At 36.9% G+C, this 15,402-nt stretch overlaps 1 protein-coding gene across 3 annotated transcripts in view; it reads right to left on the reverse strand.

The window, feature by feature from the left end:
* Nucleotides 1-15,402, reverse strand: part of LOC145672024 (uncharacterized) — an 84,831-nt gene that overhangs the window by 43,773 nt on the left and 25,656 nt on the right. For all 3 annotated transcript variants that reach the window (XM_081741215.1, XM_081741214.1, XM_081741216.1), the window contains exons 3-5: nucleotides 13,811-13,999; nucleotides 8,022-8,376; nucleotides 3,300-3,374 (exon numbers count right to left, since the gene is read on the reverse strand). In XM_081741215.1, coding sequence (XP_081597341.1) covers nucleotides 3,300-3,374; nucleotides 8,022-8,376; nucleotides 13,811-13,999 — 619 coding nt within the window. The remainder of the gene's footprint in view (nucleotides 1-3,299; nucleotides 3,375-8,021; nucleotides 8,377-13,810; nucleotides 14,000-15,402) is intronic.

Genomic DNA, 15,402 nt, shown 5'->3' on the forward strand with positions numbered 1-15,402 from the left:
CTCTGTTTCAATAAATCAAAAGTATTCCTAAAAGTTTCACAGACGTTTCTGTCTAAGCCCTCACTGTCAACAATCATTAATGAAATTTAATTAGGAGATAATTTCTGTCAGATTTACATAAATGTTCTACCTCCACATAACCTGTTCTCCCCTAAACAAGTTAACAGTTTTGTGGTGACTGACATCAAGAGTTCGGACTATCTATAAGTCAGGCCATTATCCCAATCTACATCTTAACCTTCAAGGCTGTTGCATCACAGAGAGCGTGATTTCTAAGGCGTCAGGTAGTAGTCATGTGGTGCAACTGTCTTTGAAGAAGAATTAGTTTTTTTTTTTTTTTTTTTTTTTTCAACATTGCCTAAGTTCTCCGCTTTTTGCTGCAAGGCGATTCCCAGTTTCCTTAACATTCCAATACTGAGTGTCACCTTCAGTTCACGCAACCAAGACAACATCTATAATTCCGTTATACCGTTTAATACTGCCAACTCATGTATAATAAACAGTTCTTATTCAATGAAGTATGTGTCTGACCACGCATTACGTCATTCACATGTTTTATGGGCCAATGTGTTCCTAGGCCACGCTCAATATCACCGATATTCACAACTCACTGATTACATGTTTCTCTTGCTATGGATGTTCTTCATGTTATCGAATTCATAGAAGGCAACGTGTGTTACGCGTGCAAGCCCGATGTCTGGCATTCAGAGGATCAACATGATAGAAGGGTAACTTTTCGAAATTAACATTTCCTAAAGTTTTGGATATGAGAGTATATATATTCCACGGGGCAGGGTGGTTTCAATACACTGGAGATAAAAAGTATATTTCGTTTTTTTTTTTTTTTTTTTTCAGGCCACGCCGGGTACTTTAGCTACTAGTTCTTTATAATGAAACTTCAGTTACAAGTGCCAAGTGGGAACCAAGTATGTCTATCGGCACCAGTGGTCTTTGCAACTGGACAAAGGTGGGTTTCCAAATTGAGTTAGATTTCTGATAAAATTTACCCTTTAGTACAAAAGTGAATAATCAAAATTAGTTTTCTGATATCATCTTGAAGTCCACCATGTTGGATTCCGTTCCTTTTTTATTTTTATTTTATTTTTTTTTTAAGAAAGGGGGTCATGTGTCATATCGCATGATGATTGAGCAACACCTTTTTATTTGCATCGCAATTTGTAAGTTTAGGAAATAAGAGACAGTGACAACAGTGAAAAGCACTCTAACATTTTTTTTTTTTTTTTTTAAGTGCTAACTTTATCTTACTTTTGAATTCATTCATATCGAGTTTTCTATTAAGTGCTGAGTCCGAAACTGAGAACTGGAATTATACAGTCTACGATAAGGACACAAGTTATTCCATACAAATGTTCATGACCTAACTAATATTGTATTCAAATGCTACTATGATTATTAACTATACTTTTGGATTACTCGGACATTTTCAGAAGTTCTAACTCGAACACTACTTATCTTTCTCTATTTTCAATGGAAAACAAGAGGGCTTAGCAACAAACAAACAAAAAAAGAAAAAAAAATCTGGACCAATGCTATGTAACAACTAGATGTGTTGTTTATGAACTTCTTACCAGACTTAAAAGAACTATGAAAAATAAAAAGACAGAAGAGGGGTAGACTTACTACTAAAGTCCTGTGTTTTTGCTAGTTATCTTTCTTCCGAAACGTACGAGGAGATCTTGCATCTCGAACTTTGATTAAGGCGCTTTATTTGCAGATACCAAATATAATGTCAAAGAACACAAGGTATCTTTGCCGTCATTCCTATGAACAGTCCTCAGTAGTATGATGCGTAATTCATAGTAAATTAGTTTGTATTTTTGAGAACCTTAAAATACACACAAAGGGGATCGATCGAGGAGATATTTATCACTGAATGTTTGCCAGTAGAATATCTGTAACATCGAAAGAAAACCGCTCTGCCTTGAAGAAAAGACGATAGTGTTTTTTAGTCCACAAGCAGCACTTCTATAAGAAACTACCTATGATCAGAAATGTATCCACGGCCAGATTAAGGGGGAGGCTGTGGTCCCGAGCCTTCAGGTGGTCGGGGGCCTGTACTCTGATCAAAATCTTAATTAGCTGTCTAAAAAGAATCATACAAGATATTATTATAATAATAATAATAATAATAATAATAATAATAATAATAATAATAATAATAATAATAATAATAATAATAATAATAATAAGAAGAAGAAGAAGAAGAAGAAGAAGAAGAAGATAAAATATGATTAAAAATATGAAACATATTCCCTTAACTCTCCTACTGTACTTTCACAGAAATATATTAGGTTAAGTGAACAGGGGCCACATTTTTTTTTCTAGTTCCAGGCCTCCCGATGAGTTAATCCAATCCTGAGTGTATGCATAAATTCCAACTATACTTCCACAATTTAATCCTTATTTTGAAGTAACAAAAACTGCAGAGTCGAAACGTTATTGCCTTCATCTCATTCCACTGAATAAAAATTAAAAAGAAAACGTAAGTTCCAGTAAATCTGCGAAGCTGTCTATTTTTGCATCCCTGAAACGCATTGCAACTCTTTCGCTCTGATTATCCATCAAAGTGGTATTTCTATTGAATAACACCCGATACTTGCAATCTCTTTCTATTTGACTTTCAATTATCTAATACGGATTTATTGTGTACTCTACTGTTAGCAATTTCAGACTGAACATCCAAATAAGTTTCTACGTTAAAGAGTTGTACTCATTGTGTGCACTGATCATATTTTCCAATCTTAAACACCAAGCTGCTGTTCAAGTATCTGTAACTATGAAAGTGGTGTGAGTGGAGTAAGAAAATGAAATGAAATATATCGACTTTACGTCCCACGATTACGCCAGGTGGGTTAAAGAAGACGGTGATGATGAGAAATGAATGAAATGATTGAACGAAGAAAGTGGCACGAAAGGGTAGAACCCCGAAAAAAACGATGCACACGGTGTTTGTTCATCATTAACTTCACTTGGCGTGAGCTGGGATCAAACCAGGGACCCCACGCACCTGAGGTGAACGCTCTACCACCGAACCACCCTGGCCTCTCGAATGGATTAAGAATCGACCGGTGAGCTACCCATTAGACTATACAATCCACCCCTGACTAGCCACATACTTTCACTCTTGACGAGAGTTCTCAGACAACATGGTTCGCACTTTTTCATATTTTACATTTTCATTAAATTCGCACTAAAAGGGAAATGATGTAAAGAAGAATCGACTGATTCCTCTATTTCTCAACAGATAAATGTTTACCACAGGTTTAACTTGATCTCACCTGAATCTGGAGACTGTTGAGAGGTGAACTGTGACAAAACTTTGTTAAGGATAGGAGACTCCCCAAGCTGATCATCTGCAAAAGAAAGAAGGAAGATGGTATTTAATTTCAAAGTCAAATAGTTTACTTATATACAAAGATAAATAAATAAATAAATAAATAAATAAATAAAAATAAAGAAAGGCAATGTTTAAAATTTACATTTCACCATTCGCGAAATCATCTTGGTTGAGTTTTACAGCATATCGGGTTGATAAAGAAGACAAAAGAATTCTCATTCGTTGAACACAATAAACATGCCTTGTTATTCCTGCAAAGTTATACCATGAATTCAACAACACAATTATCTTAAACTACAACAATTTTAATTTTTCTTTCTTTCTTTTTAGTTTAACGTCCCTCGATTATGCTCTGAAGCCACAGGAGATGGTGATGATGATAATAAACCAAGGTTGAAATAAAGAAATTGGGAGAACCCGAGAAAACCCACGCATATGGTGTTTGTCCACCATAAAGCCAATTTGGCGAGCTGGAATCATACAAGATACTTCACGCACCGGATGTGAACGCTCTACCATTGAGTCACCGCGCCTCCTTAATGATCTCTGCATTGTAATCTGGTTGCTACGCGTGCCTTTCTCTTCCTCGAATGAATCCCTTATCACGTTTTAATATATTATGTGTAATTGTTGAATAGTTAATTAAATTATATTTACCTTTCAGTTTGTGGCCTACTATATCTGCAACTATTTTACGGTTGTCTTCGTCGAAACAAGTAACTCACAACACTAATAAACAGTGAAACAAGGATTACACACTGGAAGTCTTATTACAGTGAAACTTCTCCTAACGGACACTTTTTAATTCTCTGGCAAAAATATATTCCCGGGCATAATAATGGAAAGGTTACTTCTGAATAGCGGACATTCTCAATAACGGACGCGGACACTGAAATCTATTCCTCAGCACCTATGTAGAACTTCCAAATAACGGACAGCCAAGAAAAATATCTTCCACTTTCTATATTTCAAGCAACAATGGGCTAGTATAACGTACATGATTTTTCTTAGTATGCATTGTTTGGGAGCCCTCATCGGCATTGTTCAGATAATAGAATTACGTCTCGTGTATCTCACTTCGTCTGACTGCAAGTTAACTACGTATTTACAAGACGAGCCATAGAGTGTACAAAAAATGTCTTGTGATGTTTGTAACGCGTGTGTCAAAATGTTACAGAAACGGAAACGATTAACATTGAGTGAGAAAGTCGAGACCATAAATGTCTATGAAAAAGAGAAACTTAGTGTGCAAGACATGGGTCGTCGGTTTCAAATTGGAAAGACACAAATCAGTGATATTTTAAGAAATAAAAAGGAAATTCTTCAGTTATGGACTGGTAACGAAAACCCTACTGGAAAACGCTCTTTTCTGAACACGCCTGGATTGAAAGTTGACCAGTTAACTTTTGGATGGTTTTGTCGTGCTCATAGCAACAGTATACCAGTGAGTGGACCTCTTATCCGTAAAAAAACACTCGAAATCGCCAAAGGATTGTGATTTCAAGATTTCAAAGCATCCGTAGGATGGCTTGACAAATTTAGAATTAGACACAACATCTCTTTTCGAAACACGTGCGATGAATCAAGTTCAGTTGACGAAAACATTGTGTCGGAATGGCGCAAAAAGATATCCGAAATCTGTGAAAGTTATGAAGAGAAAAACATTTTCAATTGTGACGAGACTGGACTTTTTCAGAGCTCTTCCCAGTAAAACAATGTGTTTGAGGGGTGAAAAATGAGCAGGAGGAAAAATTTCAAAAGAAAGACTTGCTGTCCTATTATGTGTCAGGATGGAAGGTGAATTTGAAAAACCTCTTATTATTGGTAAACTGAAAAACATAGGTATTTCAAGGGAATAGATTGAACGTACTGTGGTATTCAAATAGACAGTCCTGGATGACAAGGGAAATCATGACTAATTGGTTGCAAGAATTTGATAGAAAAATGGGAAAGGAAAACAGGAAAGTAATTTTGTTCTTGGATAATGCCACTTCCCATTGCAACGCAACTTCAAGAAATGTAAAACTAGTCTTTCTCCCACCGAACACAACTTCGTGTTGCCAGCTCTTAGATCAAGGGATTATTTACAATTTTAAAGTTCTTTATGGACAAAAAGTGTTGAGACATATTTTGTCTCGTATGGACAGTGTTGAATCTGCATATGAGCTGGCAAAATGTATCAGTGTGTTGCATGCAATTCTGTGGATATCTTCAACCTTGAAGGAAGTATCTTCTACTACTGTGAGAAACTGTTTCCAAAAGACAGGATTTGTTTACAAGGATGACCACGGTTCAGTTATTGATGACAATGTCGAGAAACATGATCTAAATAAACATGAACTTTGTCGTTTGTTAGAGCCATTTGGTGAATGTGAAGACTATGATACTTTTGATTATGCACTTTACAGTGAAGATGTTTCAACTGACATTGCTGAACTGGTACAAGATCTTCAGCAGGAAGAGTGTGATGATGAGGTCAAGAACGGAGATGATGAAGATGACGTCGAACCGAACTATTCTACTCTTACAAGTAAACTAACTCTTGAAGAAGTAAGAAGACTAAAACATTATTTTTTAAACAAAAAGATGAAGCGGGGATCAGTTTAACATTTGCACTTGAATCACAAATTGAGAAGACAATTGCAAAGGATATTGTAGTTCAAAGACAGACAGACAGATTTTTTTTTTTTTTTTAACTATCTGGATCTGCCCTAATGTAGTTCAATGAAAGAACTATACGCTATAAAAGATAGTTTTCAAAAGCTCATACTGTATTAGTACTGTACATAATTCTATTACTAAAATAAACAAAGATGTTGTCGTCCTAATTTCTGTTAATAGCCATATTATAGTGTTTATAGTCACCTTTATTCTCATTGCGTAGCATCCTAAGCTTTTCTCCGAATAGCGGACACTTTTACGTTCCCCAATGGTAAGTTTCACTGTATTTTAAACTGGCTGTAAGCACCCGTCTTGTCGACTCTTAATTTAGAACATCGACTAAGAGGGAGGTCCTAGTCTACTGTTATGTAAGCGCGCACAATAATGACGTACTGGGGACTGAATACATGCAAAGTGTTCTTAGAAATTATGAGAAACGTGCATATGTTTTTCCATACATTTTCACCATTGGGCCGAAAACCGGGAAAAAGACTTCGTACAGAATTAGATTTGCTACCAAATTCGGTAGCTGTAGGCCACTCCTTTCGATGCAAAAATCCGATGACACGCACACACACATTATTTTACATAATTTATAAGTATAGATGATTAATTGTTCACTGATAAGGCCTTCCTAATTTACCATTTATATAGCATTTACAATTTCCTAGCCCGTTTATATTAAGTGCTCCGACGAACGAAACCGTGAGATAAATATCAAATCACACAATACACAAGTCATAACAATAACTGCATACTCTAAAGGATAAACCGCTTGAAGAGCAATCCTACTAATAAACTTTGAAGATATGCATTATTATCCCTACAAGCTATTATAAATTGTTTTTAAAAAATATATCAAATATCGAATTTCCGCTGATAGCTATCATCATTGTTAAGACTCAGATAATGGAGGATATTTAATAGGGATGCAAAATTAAATGTTTAGACTCATAATAATAATATAAAAAAATCTAAATCATGTTTCGTTTAAAAAAAAAAAAAAAAACCGTCGCAATTCGTATCTTAAATGTTTGTTGTTGTTTTTCAGCGGTTTGTGACGACGGTGGAGATGTCAATGAAGTGAAAATGAACCGAAGTTAACAGTTGAAATAACATAATCGATATCACAGATACAATACAGGTGACACTACTTTCAACGTATTCACCATCTGAATTCAGATACTTGTCATACCGTGGGAACAACTTTTGTATCCGGATGTCGCAAAAGTCATCCACATGAGAATGGAACCAGTGTTTGACAGCCATCTGCAATTGTTCATCACTATCAAAATGCTTACCGGACAAGATTTTATTAAGATGTAAGACGTGAAAAATCACTCGGAGCAAGATCCAGACTATACGGCGAATACCTGATCTTCTCCAATCGTTTCACTGGGGCATGTTTGACGACACGAATCACACTATTCCCTACCAAAAAATCGTCTTCATTATGTAACCTCTTCTAGATAGATATTAAATAATGTCCCTGTCGAACTCCCCTTTCAACTGTACTCGCCTCTATCATTTCTTCCCCTACTCTAACACTCACTTGTTAGTTCATTCGATTTCTCCACTCCAACGCAACTTTCTTTCGAACTGTCATCAACAATTTCCAGTTCAGCCAGTCATACGACATATACCTCTTTTCCTTTCACTGATTACTCTTAATAAGGCATTGCATCTCTTCTGCTCTTTTCTTTCTGTTGCTTATTAACTTCCTCATATGTTCTTCCATACTACCTTTTGTTCAGTATTCCAAGCGTAATTTTCTTTGCATGCGATATGACACTAATAGTTCAGCAGTACTTACATCTTTCGAACTGTACAGTCAATGGTATCATGGTCGTCTTCAGAAATCTTTTGGCCACTCTCTTGTTTCATATATTTCATTGCAGTCCCCTTGTCTCCCACATTCTTCATGAGTTCGATTGGTGTATTATCTATGACTATACAAAGTTAGTTCATAACACGTATTTACACTGTCTATTGAAGTACTTACTTTGTGCCTGCGAGGCAACCTCCTTAAGTTTGGCCACAGCTGGAAGCAAAGCGTCTTTGGAAGATTCTTGTCCGTCCGCCTCACCGTCGCCGTCACCATCGCCATCCCCTTCGTGGTACGAGGAGTCATCTCCGTCGGCATCCTCATCCCCCTCGTCCTTGACGGCCATTCCTTCCATGTAATCAGAAGACAAAGAGGACGACTTGGAAGACTCTTCCCCGATGCCTACGTTGCAGTTCACGGAGTCTGGCTTCTGAGACAGGATGGACTGCAACATGGGAACCGGGCGAGGCTTCTTCGGCGGCGGAGGACCACTGCCCTCGCTCTCCTCACTGGCGGCTCTCGCACTATCCAGCTGCAATCACAAATCACCATTCGCTTCATCAGTTGAAAATAATTGAACTCATTAAAAATTTATGTCAAGCAACCTTGGACTATTTAATTACAATAGTCCTAACTGGTAATTTTGGCAACTTACTCTGTTGCCTTTCTTGGGATAGGGAATTTTCGGTATTAATGTCTAATACTTACGAACAGCTCCTACAGTAACGTAATATATCTTCTAAAGATCTTATAGTATTTACTTTACACATTTTTCATCTAATTGTTAAAGAGGTAACTAAAACACATCCTTGGTTGATTGCGTCTGTAAGAGTTTTCCTGTACAGTTTCACTTACTTATTCTGTGGCTTCATTCACCAGGTTAAATCACTCACACTAAAATAATATCACTTTATACTTTTAGTGCAAGTTCTAAAACTGAAATAACATCTCTTAATAAACTAGTTGTTTATACAGGAAATTTTGACGTCAATTTCTCCATGAAAGCACTGCAAATCTAATCTCACATTGAGAAAAAGCGGAAAGGCTATTCTAATCATTCTTCTGCTTACACTAACAATATGAGACTTTCTCTTAACTACTACTACTAGTACTTGTTTTCTTGATCTAACTTATCAATTTAACATTAAACATTTGTGCAAAAATTAAAATGTAGTTAGTAATTTGTGAAATTATTGTGAAACTGTGTAATTCACTAAAACTCAAATCAGTTGTCATTTAACGTTAACATGTTGTGTGTGGCACTTACATAACGAGTATATTAAGAAGTGTTACTTCAATTTCAGAGCCATTGCACCAAAAACGCAAAATGTGTTAAAATTATTCCTGGTGAACACGGCCAAAGGAAAAAAGTTAACACCGTACATGAAAACTTTCAATCAACGAAGTAAGGGTTTCATTTATCTCCTTAGGAATCAGATAAAATCTTGTAGTACTTTGATAGTTGCGCTATCCTAATTAAACTTCCTATCACAGTTGTCAATGTTACAAGGAAATATGGCACACACACTATAAAATGGCATGTAGCCCAGTTGGAAAGTGAAACATCATCTTGTAATAATACACAAAGAGTGAAATAGTGCATGACCGGACTGCGTCTCGAACCCAGGATTTCTAGCGTACCGTGCCGATGCATTACCCACTACGCTACCCAGTCCGCTCCCGAAACAGTCATACTCTCTTCGGTCATCATCTACTCAGACTTACATGGCTTGTACCACAATCTAGCTGTTGTGCTCAAATAAATCCAGTAACTACGTTCAGAACACCGCTAACGGTTGTATTATCATTATATTAATGAAAATGTACAATTTAAATCTGCTGTTTCCTCCTTTCATTAACATAATGATAGTAAACCGTTAGGGTGTTCTGAACATAGACATTGGATTTATCCAAGCACAACGGCTAGGTTGTGAGATGCAAGCCACGTGGTCTGAATGGAACAGCACCGAACAGTAGGAGACTATATGAGCGGACTGGGATCCAAACGGTTAACTCTAGGCATCGGCACGGTACGTAGAAGATCCGGGTTCTAGTCCCGGTTCAGTCATGTAATTTTTAACTCTGTGTATTATTGACTTCGCTGTGCAAAAATAAGTTGTTTCCTCCTTTAATTTATATGATCATCTTGTAATGATCATTTCCGTTAATAAAAGTATTTATATTGTTCCAATCATGAATTGTCTGAATTTCCGCTGCCCTCGCATGTATTTACGATGAGAGTCGAATTGAGTATTAAAACAATTATGTATCGGGGGGAGCAAAGTGATAAGGACCAAAACTGAAGAGCGCAGAGAGGCTGATAAAAGTCGGTGAAAAGCAATTACCCCTATGGTTTGCCATCAAAGTGCCCCTGGGGAAAGTCTGAAAATTTAAAATGGCAACATCAGTCGAGTGACACTTCGTTCGATACTTGGAAAACGAAACAAATTCGGTAGGAAACAAATGTCGATATTGGGAACAGTCCAAAATGGCTGTCAACAAAGGGTCCGGCTTCAGATAAATTTGCATGGTTCGTAGTGGAAACACGGTAGGAGATAAATCAATGGAACAAACATTGGAGTAGGCAAAAGGCAAATTGCATAGGGCACATCAAATGTAGGTGTTCTGGTGACACCCAGGGCTACCCTAAGGAATGTCCAGGGACAAACTTGAAAACTTGAAATGACAACATAGGTTTAGTGATATTTCGTTTGTACATTCTGGAAAACAAAACAACTTTGATAAGAAACAACTTGCATGATCGTAGGAAGAAAACGAACGTCGCAAAGGACACTTGGTTCAAGTGTCAATAAGGCTGCTGTCAGAGGGGACGGGGAATGTTTAAGTTGAATCCCTTACTTAAAGTGAAAACGAATGACTTCTAATCAACATTTCATTTGTATCACTGTTGCCATAGCCTGTGACCAGACTCTGAAAGCATTGTGTTATGCAATGATGCATGAAATACAGTAAAATTCGTGATTTGTCATACCACAAAGTACTAAATACAGCATGACTATCAATGTTCAGAACTGGGAGTTGAGACTTGAAGAGAGGTCCCAGTAAGGATGTACTGAATGTAGTATTATATGCACATTATAGTTGAATAAATCGCATGTGAAAGAGTCGAACGCAGTAGCAAACAGAACGGGATTTCTAGAGTACCGTGAAGAGTATTGCTGCATAAATATTGCAAGACAATTCCTTGTCTGCTACCAGTGTTAGTGTGAGCAACGTACGAACACGACAATTGCTGTGTCTGACCACTCCTGTCGATATGTTATAAGCGATAGGGGAATACAGAAGAAACTCGCGAGGCGCAGCACGGATATATGGAACATGCTACCCACGATCTTTCTATATGACATTTATGCAATTGGATAGACGTCTGCGGCAACATAGTAATATCGTCATTATCTCTCCGCAACAAACAGAACGCACTATAGCACTTTTGGCAGCAGAAAATGTAAACCCTCACGTAAGTACTAGAAATCTTGTTCAGGAAGGTGGACTTAGTGAAAGATCTGTGCTGCATATTTACACCAGTACAAGTTGTATCCACACCATCTCCTACTACATCAAGAACTATCAGTATATCATTTCACGCTAGAGTGTAATTTTGTGTATGATTGGAAGGTATGCTAAACAGAGAGCGAAACTTCGTATCCACCATATTGTTTAATTATAAAACTACATTTACGAATACAGGGGAAATAAATAGACATAATCAGAGTTGGCTGGTTTAAACCAATAAATAAATAAATAAATAAATAAAACGAACAATGCTTTAAATCTTATGAACTTTATGCTGACGTTTCCACATATCAAACCATCAGCATTAGTTTTATCTCCTTTTCACCTTTTAATCAAGGCGTCCCATGTTCAATTCTCGGTCGAACCACAACAATTTTTTCAAGTGTAAACCAAGTAGCGGTTCGGATGCTACTTTACGCGAAAGTCTTCCTCTTACTTCGGTATTACATAAGGATATTAAGTTTAAACATACGAAACGAAACCAAATTGTATACCTGAATGCCTGTTGTTTTATAAAGAAGCTAAGGTTGCTTAAATATATTGATAGAAATTGGAAAAATTTATCGACTGCCTATATAGCTTCCAACATTAGTTTGGAATGGACTTTTAATTTTAATTTAATTGAATGATATCTACATACTAAATCTGTAATTTTATACCTCAGTTTTAGCGTATTGATTATACGTTGACCATAAAAATTTTACATGCCAAGCAATAACGGGATTTTTCCGTTATTGCTTTGCATTTAAAGTAGTAACAGGATTTTCCCAATGGTTAAGGCTGGAGTTTCCCGATTTATATATAATTCTGTATAATGGTTTCATTTGTGCAACTGTTTATCTTTTTGTTCTTTTGAAATGACTCTTGACAATATATTAACAAGTATGTAAAGATCAGTACAACGTATTTTTATCAGGAGTGCTTCGTGAATGAGTCCAAAGATTCATCGCATTTGTGGCCAATTAGCCCCGGTTCCGCGTCCAAATGGTGAACAATTTCTCTCGGATGTATGCCGAGAAGCGGTTTGGATTTCGCTTTAAACTTATGTGACCCCTTCCAACACATTCCCGTTGTTGCATAATAACACCAAGGAAAACAAACTTATTTCTGTCCATATGTAATATAAATACATACAGCAAATTATTTAAACAAAAAGAAAAAAACCTGGTTTAAACCAAAAAAGTCTGGTTTAAATATATAAAAAAAACAGGTTTTTTTGTTTTTTCACTAAAAACCATGTTTTTTTGCCACCCTGGACATAATATCTATTATTGGACTCTTGACAATCCACTATGGCAAGATCGGTGGTCTTTCAGTGTATGATGTGACATCCTGGTTGACTATGTTATTCGGCCACATCTCTATGATGGAAAATTTTAATACGTATGACACATTTGTCAGTGATATATTAGCACAGTTGTTGTGAGACATTCCTCTCGATGAAAGAATGCGTATGTGATATCAACATGACATATCACATAACGCACCTAATGCATGCAGATTAGGTCAGACCCTGTTGAACCGACATATGCCTGATACATGGATTGGGCGTCCTATTCACTGACCTCAATGATCTCCAGACCTAACTTCCCTTGATTTTTTCACTGGGCTTTCGTTAAACATCGAGTAATGTACACAGTACCGACAACCATTGATGATATGAAGGTGCATATTCGACATGTGTGTGCGCGCGCCGATCACTACAGAGAGGCTATATGATGTACGTGCATTCCTTCACCGCCGATGAGGGTGTTGGGACAGAATGGAAGGCATATTGAGCATCATTTGCGACTCAGTAAATAATGTATGTACATTGTTTTACATACCTTGGCGTTTTATTGATTTTGGTACGTTTTTATGATATACGATATTTTATACTGTTTTGTGTTTCTTTCCTTTATGATGTGTATTCTACACCTTGTAATCCTACAATTATAATGTGTATCTTATAACCTACACTTTGCTACTATAATTCATAAACAAGCTGAACAGAATACCACTTTTACGTACGATTACTTTGGTTGGTGAAATAAAACTATAACATTTTTGATATAATATTTGAAAACTTCCATTGAGATTCTGTATGTAGATGAACCATTGAAAACATTACTGTACAAAACTTATAGATTTTGCTAACAACGATTTAAGATAATGCTGCAAGTAGGTGAGACGGGGCGAAGCGGCTATCAGCGTCAGGGGCCCTCGATACAGCCAATTCGGGCTTGAAATTAATTTTTCTATGCAACAGAATGTTTATTTTTACCACTTAAGAGTTTTAGCCGATTTTCCACGTTTTTAGTGTCTAATTATTTATTTTCTATTCATAACATTATTTTAATATTTACTTCTTATCTTTATAATTACAAATGAACGAACGACATAACAATACTAAATAATACCATTGAGACCAACAAATGAAACTGAATACTAACCTTATCCTTTGTAACTTTACTAACTTCAGACAGGCCTCTGATTTCTAGCATTCCTGCTGTGTGCAGGAGTCTGGGAATCTGTTCCTCCTCCACCATCACCTGTCCATTGTACATGAAACTCAAAAGAGCCCGTAGCTCCTCAACTCCAACGTCCTTCAAGATTATAATTGGGTGCTGGCACGGATTTTCCTACGGAAATAAGAATTGTTAACTTCCTTCCAATACAATGAATAAGTAATTACAAATCTTCAGAAAAACTGACCTATGGACAGGGATTCACTATATACAGGATACTCGGAAATAGCACCAAAAAAAAAAAAAAATCCTCACACGACAGTGTAATAAATAAATAAGAACAATATCGGCGCATGTCGGAGTTATACCCTTCCGAAAATTGGTTAGAATGATAAACTACTGGATCCCACCTCGAGAATGGAAAGTTGGATGAAGGTCAAATAAACGAATACAGTGCTTAAGGCAGGGATGCAAATAAGCAACAAAATTTTACTAGCCCAGGAAAAAAGCTACTAGCCCACATCCTACAATATAAATCATTTACTTAGCTTCGGTACATTAAACACTCTCCCCAGACGAGGGGCGAGTGATTATTTGCATTCCTGGCTTAAGGGGTATCAAAAAATAATCCTTCTATTGTAAAGAGTAACGTGTTTTTGATCGTGTTTGTATGCTCTATGTTCCAGACTGAAGAAACTTATGGATTTGAGGCATAAACAAAGAGTTTCTGGCAAAGGTGGAATGCACCTCTGTAGAAATCCACAGGAGGCTAACAATCTATGGGGACATTGCAGTGGACGTAAGCAATGTAAAAAAAGTGCAAAGAAGATGGATATTGCAGATAAAACGCGCAACAGAATCCATCAACATCACTAATGGAGGACAACAAATATCGGGCAGATAAATTTATCCGTGCGGATCAGTTCACCACAACCAACGACCTGGCAGCCGTACTTAACGTGCCTTGTGGGTCTGCTGAGACGTTAATCTGTGGTTTAGGACTCCACAAAATGAGTGCTAAGTGAATTCCCGAAGAGTAAGACAATTGCTATGATCCACGGTAGCCTATCCACCATACAGTCCGGATTTAGCAATCTGACTTTTACCTCTTCGGGCCACTGAAGGACCCGAATAAGGTACGACGATGCGGATGGGTTGAAATTAACGGTCAAGACATGTGTAGACAACGAACTCCAGAGTTTTACCAACATGGTTATGACACTTGGGTTAAACATTGGCGTAGCTGCATTAAACTGTATGATGATTATGTAGAACAGTACACATTTCCAGAGGAGGTTTCAGGTTTCACTATGAGCATACTTTATCTTGATTGATGCATTATTAAAAAACTGGAATGACAGGGGGCATTACTTTGTTTTAACCCTCGTATATACAGTAGACTCTTAACCGACCGTCTTCTAAGAAATAAGTCATTTTCGTTACCAGTTGCACTCGGTGCTCCACAACAGTATACTGTGCAACAATAAACAAATTAACTAATCGCTACGAATTTTATTTCGACAATTGTTACGTATTTCTTCGTCCGGTTGTCTTTACACAGTGTACAGTGTTTGATT

The sequence above is a fragment of the Thermobia domestica genome, chromosome 15, assembly GCF_964235325.1.
Source record: "Thermobia domestica chromosome 15, izTheDome1.hap1.1, whole genome shotgun sequence".
Lineage (NCBI taxonomy): Eukaryota > Metazoa > Arthropoda > Insecta > Zygentoma > Lepismatidae > Thermobia > Thermobia domestica.